This window comes from Neopsephotus bourkii, unplaced genomic scaffold, assembly GCF_033783945.1.
Source record: "Neopsephotus bourkii isolate Nb327-2 ecotype Australia unplaced genomic scaffold, CSIRO-AGI_Nbou_v1 NB_1090, whole genome shotgun sequence".
Lineage (NCBI taxonomy): Eukaryota > Metazoa > Chordata > Aves > Psittaciformes > Psittacidae > Neopsephotus > Neopsephotus bourkii.
In genome coordinates, this window is record NW_026901578.1 from 269414 (window position 1) to 277701 (window position 8288).

The 8288-nt window shown below is 40.0% G+C and overlaps 1 protein-coding gene across 1 annotated transcript; it reads right to left on the reverse strand.

The window, feature by feature from the left end:
• Positions 1–730: 730 nt before the first annotated feature.
• Positions 731–7911, reverse strand: KRT222 (keratin 222). The gene is made up of 6 exons (XM_061362187.1): positions 7811–7911; positions 6398–6526; positions 5446–5666; positions 4416–4492; positions 4145–4250; positions 731–3039 (listed from the first exon to the last, which is right to left on the reverse strand). The coding sequence occupies exons 1-6, from the start codon at positions 7838–7840 to the stop codon at positions 2826–2828; spliced, it is 777 nt and encodes a 258-aa protein (XP_061218171.1). The 5' UTR covers positions 7841–7911; the 3' UTR covers positions 731–2825.
• Positions 7912–8288: the final 377 nt, after the last annotated feature.

The window sequence follows — 8288 nt, forward strand, 5'->3', positions numbered from 1 at the left end:
AGGTTCTGAATCATTCTGTGTGCTTTCAAAGCCAGCAGAGTATTCCTTCCTTTGTTTTGTGGTTGTTGTTTTTTTTTTGCTTTGCTGTTTGCCTGCTTTCCACGTTGTGAAAGTGAGAGGTTTTGCCTGAGTTTTAAAAATTCTATATAACGAGTAGTTTTATGGATTTAATGGGAGTGTTTATACTGCATCATATGAACCAGGGGGCTGGAAATAGCTGGCTCATCCCCAGCTGTTTTAATTACAACAGCTTTGTAATGAGGCCATACATTGATTGGAAAGTAGGTTGAGACAGTGAAACCTGCTTTTATGCCAGACATCTGGAGGTATGAGATGGCAATAGCTCAGCTGCTCTGAATTGAATTGGCAGTACAGAACCGAATTCTTTGACATATTATCAAGCTTCCGTTCTATATTATTTTAATTCAGCTCTAAAGTGACGTAAGATCAGGGTGAGTGTTACTGTGAATACTTTTTCCTATGTAGAGGACTTGAGATGTAGTGAGGGTTATGGGATTTACAGGAAAAGAGTACTTTTTGTAGCAGGACACTCACATGTTATGATAAAGATTCTTAGGGAATTTGTGTCTTTTGATTGTAGAGGAGAGCTTAGAAAACGCTTGATTGCAGTGCTACAGATTTTCTTGTCTGTGGCCTTTATTTTATATTTCTCTGTTACTTTCCCTTTAGGGTATGCAAATTAAAACTCGCACAATATGCATGGGCAAACTCAAATTTAATACTTTTTTATTGTAGGACTATAATTTACTTTGGTAAATTTGTATCCCTGTTTTAAAGTGCCTTAAAGCAATTAAAACTTAGTTTAAATTCAAGTACTGTAAAACGTACAGAGTATAAGCACAAAAAAAAAAAGCTGCATAGTTAAAATACTAGAGCAGGCGAATACATTCAGGATGCCAATTACTCAAGTATTAATAACACCAGATCAGTATTAAGGTTAATGATAAACAGCTTCATACAGCAGATCTAGAACTGTTGAAAATACAAATACATTGTTCTTATCATTAACAAAAGATAGAAGCATAAATTATCACTGAAGGAATTTGTAGTATCAGTGTAACACATGCCGTGAATAATAAGGCAAATGCTGTCACTTTAATTAATCTCTCGCATGCTGCTGTGAATCCAGCAAATCCATTACGTGGTCTCTGTAGATTCTAAGCCCCTTCAATCCCAGTGAGTTGGGTGAGTTGGTGACATCCATGCCTCTTCAAAATCCACATACACAATCATTCTGAATACAATTTTATTTGAATTTTTGTTGGAAATTTGGCTCAAAACATTATAAAGAAATATGTCTGAGTTTGCATTTCTGTTTTTTTTTCTGTGTACGGATGCCAGATCATCTACTGTACTTTGTATTTGCTGCTCTGTGTAGGAGTGGAGGATACTTACTGGGTATGGTAGAATTTTACTTTGAATATGCAGCCCTTATTTAGTCCATTTAATTTGAAGGAATAATAGTTGTACTCTGGCATAATAGTGACTTGTTACATGTACTAGGTCAAGAGCAAAACTGACATATAATATCTGTCAGGAGAGGAATCTGTTGAAGATTCCATTGTTATAAGAAACAAAATTAAATAGCATTGAGATAATGGGTTGTCTCCTTATATTTGAATAATTAAAGAGGAGAATTTGACTTGGTGTGGCTAAGAAAATTGTACAGATACGTGTGGACACAGAAGAGACTGGTTGATTTTCAGTGGAAATTACTGCTTCAAAACCAGTAGAGCAATATGGCTCAAATGTTGTTGGTTTGTAACAATGCTCTTAAAAATATGTGTATAGTCATGTAATTGAAAGACATTTTAGCTCAGCTGTTGCCTTAAAAATCAATTTAAAAGTACCAGCCACTTCTAAAAGAAAATTCCTTTAAGAGCATATTTTTATGTCATTTATGCTGTTAGAAAGTGTTATTTTAAAATATATTTCAAGAAGTATGACAGTTGTGATATAAATCATTACAAGGATTCATCAGTCATTCTATGTAGTCAGTACTGAATAATTAAGAGAATAAAATATGTATTTTTCATTTCTAGAAAGAGAAAACAAGTTCTCTTTTACAAAGGCAGAATATATTGAAGTATAAAGTTGCAGTTTAAGTTTTGCAATATTTGGTGAAATTCTACAAAACCACAATAATCACAGAATCATAGAATGGTTTGGGTTGGAAAGGACCTTAAGATCAAGTTCCGCTCCCTGCCATGGGCAGGGATGCCTCACTCTAGACCATATCTCTCAAGGCTCTGTCCAGCCTGGCCTTGAACACTGCCAGGAATGGGGCAGCCACAGCTTCTCTGGGCACCCTGTGCCAGCACCTCACCACCCTCACAGGGGAGAACTTCTTCCTTAGATCTAAACCGAACTTCCCCTGTTCAAGTTTAAACCCATCACTCCTTGTCCTGTCACTACAGTTCCTGATGAAGTTCCTTTCCAGCATCCTTGTAGGCTTTCTTTAGATACTGGAAGCTGCTCTGAGGTCTCCACGCAGCTTCTCTTTTCTAGGCTGAACAGCCCCAACTTTGTCAGCCTGTCTTTGTATGGGAGGTGCTCCTGCCGCTGATCATCCTCGTGGCCTCCTCTGAACTGCTGCACCCAGAGTATAAAACTAGTAGAAGTTAGGCTTCTTGGAATCTTAACTCCCTAGCTCTTCTCCCTTTCTTTTAAAAGACTTGTATGGTTTTATTGTATTAATCAAAGTACTTAGTAAGATTTGTGGTTGTAGCAGGATACAGGCTGTGTAAGTCCATCTATATTTCCAGAGCCTGTTGGAAATGAACTTTGGGTTAATCTGCTATCAGTTAAGGTTTGATGGAAGGAATACTGCAAGATCTCCTCATTACCAGCCTGACTTCGATGTCAGGAAGAGTTTTCTTTTTAGTGTGTAAACATCCTTCATCTGTTGCTGCCAGGTGGAGATCAAAGCGCAATGAAACAGACTTTTTCCTTAAACGAGGGTTGTCCTTAAAGAAAGAACCTTCCCATTCTTTAATGACTTCATCCACTTTTTCTGTCCTGAAACAACAGAGCAAATGTATTTATGATCTTTTAAACAATATGAATTCTCCATGTTCAGGGCTGCTGAAACTGCATAATGAAGTGTCAGATTATTTTAGATGGGTACCAAGACACTGGAATTTTTGTTTGGGTTTTTTTTCACAGATTCACTCTCCAGAAAAGCCAAATAAAGGGTGAGGGTTCATTATATTCTTGGGTTTGTACTTTTAAGTAGGCATGGATACAAACCCACTGCTCTGAACACATCAGGCAGTTTGTTTCCAAGGAGAAAGTCTGGAATCCAAGCTCAAAAGCTCTGCAAGAAACCTCCGTATTATAGTGGGCAGAATTCGTGCATCTGAAAGCCTTCAAAATAGGAGAAAAATGTAGTTCAGATCCAAACCTCAGAAATCTAACTAAGGTGATCAAAGCTGGTGTATGAGAATGGGCTTCAGCACGGGAGTGTGCATGCTGGCATTAATTTTTAATCTGAATTTCTACATGTTTTCAGCAGCTGATCACAGTTAAGCATTGGTGACACAGGACACCATAGTTAGCTTTAAATGTAACTTTAAACTCAAGTCTGCAGAAGAGCTTAAAGAACAGCAGGGGAAAAAAACTGATGAGGCAAACTATTAAAGTAATTTAAGGTGAATAACACATAGTAACAGCCCTTCACATGCTGCTTAGGAGCCAAGTTCTCTGTTCCCTGTTTGGTAGCTGGTGAAAAGTAGGAGTTTCCAAATAGCAAGTCAGAGCAGCCAAGCCTGAATTTGTGTGCATAAATGCCCCAGGGGGACTTTGTGAACATGGTCTGGGCTCTATTGCTTTTAGCCTTAACTAGATGAATTATTATAGTTTCATTCTTAGCAGAAATAGAAATTACAGATTGGAAGCATCATCATGGTATTGTTAACTTAGGAAGTAAATGCCAATAAAAAGAACTTTAAAATTTAATGTATTGTTAATATATGCAGTTCAATACACCTTCAAGAACAATCACTGTTCTAGATCTTCTTGGCTGTATGGTGAGATACAGCAGCTACTAAGTAAAGAACAAGTCAGAGCTACTGCCCACCGTTTACTTTCAATTGTTATTTTGTTAAACTTATGTTTATCTTACTGTACAGTGCCATGAGCTTCAGCGCTTCCCTTTGTAATGTTTCCATCTAGGATTGCTTGTTTTGTCAGCACTTCCAGCTTCTCAGTTTCATGCTCCTTTACACCACCTGTAAAAAAATCATAGATACACTGGGCAGGCTGCAGGACCTAAAGGTATTTTTTGTCCTGCTGCATTGGAAGAAGATCCTGTTGTAATATCCCATCATTTGTCAGCAGTGAGTAACTTCCTTTAGGGCCATAATTCCTTAAGGGGAAAGTGTCTAAAAACTCACTTGAAGGCAGTGTAAAGGCAATCTTGCTGGTGGTGGGCTTTTTGTCATCCTTCTGCTCAGCTGTACAGCAGCGAAACCTGCAGAAAGAAAAATCATGACAGTCTCCTAATAATAGTGAGTGACTTTAACCCAGTGCTTGTCATATGAATTGCTATGAGAAATGTAAAAATATGAGAGCCCCAAGAAGTTGTGTTTGAGTGATGTAACTGTTGGGATTTCTCATTCTGAGTAGAGAATTGAAGAAAGTGACAGTTTTCAGTTTGTTGTGTGCTAGGAAGAGTTATTTGTTATATTGGTACCGAGTTGTATTTTCACAGTTGTAAACATTACATTTGAAACTGACTGCCCTGCTTGGAATCTTCTTAGGCAAAAGTGTGAGTGAGGTTCCTGGACTGAAACTCCATTTGCTGTGGGAAGGACTGAAAGATTCAGAATTGTGTATCTCATTTTGTTAAGATTCTAGTACCAAATGTGAAATGTGCTATTTTAAGCGTTTTGCCTTTTCCGTATCCTCCTTCTTGCTTATGTCTACATTGCCTCCTCTCTTGTGTCTGCCTTCTGAAACAGTGGTATGTGTGCTCTGGGGAAGGGGCAGGCAGGAGGAGTTACCACCAAAGCAAAATGGCACTAGGAGGCAGATCCTGATGTGTGCCTTCACATGCTTTGAGTGATACTGAGTAGTATGAACTCCACGTGCAAATGGACATCTGTCACATGATGAGCCAAACTCCTGTCCCAGAACTTCATGTGTGTGGACTTGCTTCATCAACGCTCTGAGGCAAACAGCCCACAGCAGACAGCTCATGGGCTACAAAGTGTCAGGATGCACTGAGTGTGCTGTTACCCTGCAGTGCACTGTGGAGGTCCTTTGAGTGCCAGGAAGCATGAATGCAACAATGAAGCCATTTTAAAGGATTTTATAGTGTAGTTTTGTAATGATTGATTGATGTATTTACAATTCTGCTGATTATTTCAATGAGAAGTTCTGAAATGGAAGATCAGTTTGAGTACTTTTCCTCTGAACAAGTACCTGTTCTCTTCTTGCTCCAGCAGGCTGCGATATGTTGCTATTTCTTCCTCCAGTTTCATCCTGGTGTTCAGGAGAATTTCATGTGCCTGAAGCTGTTTCTCAATACCTCTTCTCATTTCCAGTAGCTCTTTCTCCAAGCATTCAACCTCAGATTCCAAGTTTTGTAGTTGCATATGGTACTGCTGCTCTGTGGCACGCAGCGAACGTTCCAAACCCCTTTCCTGTGAAATTTAACTCTTTAAAATTTTAAGATTTATATGTGTAAAGATGCTGTATGGACTTTTCCTTAGCAATCTGTGTATTTTTACATCAGTTTCTAAGAATATTCTGTAGGAAAAGGAGTAAAGCTTTCAAGATAATACTTTTACTGAGATATTTTCCAGTAAAATCTGTAATAAAATTGGATGAAAAACAGTAAATGCAGTCTGCTGTCGTACCAGCAATCCACTGCCACTGATTTTACAGAGTTTTGGTTTTACCTGTACGGTTAAAACAATATTCATATGAGAACTGTGTGAAACCTGGGCAGCCTGTGTGGTCTCGTAGCTTGTCTGTATTACTGAATTCAGTAAATGGCTGCCATACTTTATTATGAATGAATTGATAGATGTGGCCCACACATTCAAAACTAGTTCTAAACCTGGTGTGAATTGGTTAGGCAGAGTGACTGGGAGCTTGAGAACCGAGCATCATGCAAATCTATGTTTGGCTGGCGTGAAAACATGCAAACATGCCTGTTGGGTGGCATGTGAACATACAACTGGGTTGTTGCTAGTGCAGGCTCTGTGTGACGAGCTGAAAGTACACCCCAAAGCTGCGTGTTTCTGTGTGTATTCTGCTTCTGCAGTATAGTGGACATGACTGTTACAGAAACAGAATTGTGATGTAGTTTACACCAAGAGAAAATAGGTGTAATTTTTTCAGATTTCAAGTTTCATGTTATGGTGCTTACCACAGCGTGCAGAGATTCGATCTCGATCTGCATGTGGTGCCACTGCCGCCTCGCTTCACAGAGTTCTGCTCGGGCTGCCTTTAATGCTTCTGCATCTTTGTCCATTCTTTTAATTGTAGCTTCTTCTGTCTACAGCAGGTACAAAAGACAGATGATAATATTAAAAAATACAGTCAAATAATGAAAATAAAATAGATACATAACAATATTTAGTTGGAAAGAACAGCAGGAGCACTTCGGAGTGCTTGCATGATCATGGTTTTGTGTGACCTCGTCGTTGATGAGGTTTGAGATTGTCAGTTCTGAGTTTTACTGTAAGTGGTGAAGATGCCATAAGCACTTGAAACAAAACATGCTCTTCTGCATATTTTACTGCTTTATGTAGGTTCTTACAATGCCATCAGCTCTTTAGTTCAGATCTTACATGACAAGTAGAATAAGTTTATTTTACCCCCATAACATACTGATGTGCTGTGTTTTTACCATGCCATTGTTTTGGTGAAGAATCTAGATTTGGCTAATCCACAAGTGAACACTGGATACTCTTTGCTTACCCTTTTTTGCCTGGGTACTGCAGAACTGATGTGACAAGATTATATGAATACACATTGGCTGCTTCGTGCTAAACACAAATACAAACCTGGTTTAGCTGTCTAGTTTACAGCCATTGCATTGCTGTGGGGATCACCCTGACTGCAGCAGCAGCCAGGCCTGGGATTAAAATAAACCTCCAGAATTTCTGCAATACCCAAGAAGTAAAACAAGGTGATAGAGTACCTATTTTTCACCCTGACTTTCTTAATGCTTGATGGCCAAAAAGTGTTTGGCTGTTTTATTTCCAAGTTCAGTTGGGTTTTAGAGGTGTTTTGTATGTAAATCTGTAATAGCAGCAGTGTGTTGATAACATCGAATCAGTCTGCATGAAAGATCAGACTTACTTGCCAAGGAGTATAACACAGTTTTACTGTGAACACTATAAAATACTGTTCCCTGAATGGGTACAGTTTGCTTTAATATAGGTACTAAAACCAGTAAGTTGTATATACATGAATTCTCCACATTGTCTTTGATTTGCACGGTTCTCCTCCTCTGGGATACCTCCATGGAGCTAGAGGTTACCATGCTACAGCATATGTCATCATTTTTTAAATCACAACACTATCCCTGCTGCAGGTACAGAAAACCAGCCAGATGAATTACATGGCACTCATTCAGTGTGAATTTCATACCCTGAGCAAAATCTGCATCCCTGTCTTCCAGATAACATCTTACTGCAGTAAAATCACAACCCTTCCCCGGCAATATGCTGCATTGAAAAGGAAATACTGTACCTCCGAGAGGCTGAGGGAGGAACTGTACAGAGTGGGCACGGCTCCTTGCTCTGGAGGTTGTATGGCTGTGTGGAGGCATTACCTGGGTCCTCGCTGAGGTGATGGCCTTCATCTGATCCCCGGTGGGGAGCGAGTCCCCCTCGCCGGGAGCCGCCGGAGCAGCTCCGCTCTCCCCCGTCGCTGCCCGGGCCTCCCCGCCCGTGGCGGGTCTTAAAGCGGCAGAGCCGGGCTTTTGGGGAGCGCCGGGGGTTTGAACTCCCTTCTAAAGGCAGCTTCGAGAAAGCAAAGGTCTGTCGCTTTCGCAGCGGGATTGATAATGATGGCCGAAATGAACATATGCAATGTCTTTATGTTGTTGTTGTACTCTAACTGTGGGGTTTTATAACCTTACAAATACGAGATTATGCGATACAAAGCAAAGGACAAAATTACAGCTGTGCAGCGTGAAAGTGCAGCTGCAAAAGGGAAGGGAGCAGCTTCCCAGCAGTACCCCAGTGCTGGTGACAGTGCCTCTAAACTGGCCTTCACTGGGGAGTTGTGCACCACTGAGCATGTTACTG

Coding starts and splice junctions, on each gene's coding strand:
- KRT222 (XM_061362187.1), bottom strand. CDS start 7,840: ATGAAGGCCATCACCTCAGCGAGGACCCAG. Junction 4,251..4,415: donor TGCCTTTACACTGCCTTCAA/GTGAGTTTTTAG, acceptor ATTTTTTTACAG/GTGGTGTAAAGGAGCATGAA. Junction 3,040..4,144: donor GAAGCTCATGGCACTGTACA/GTAAGATAAACA, acceptor CTGTTGTTTCAG/GACAGAAAAAGTGGATGAAG.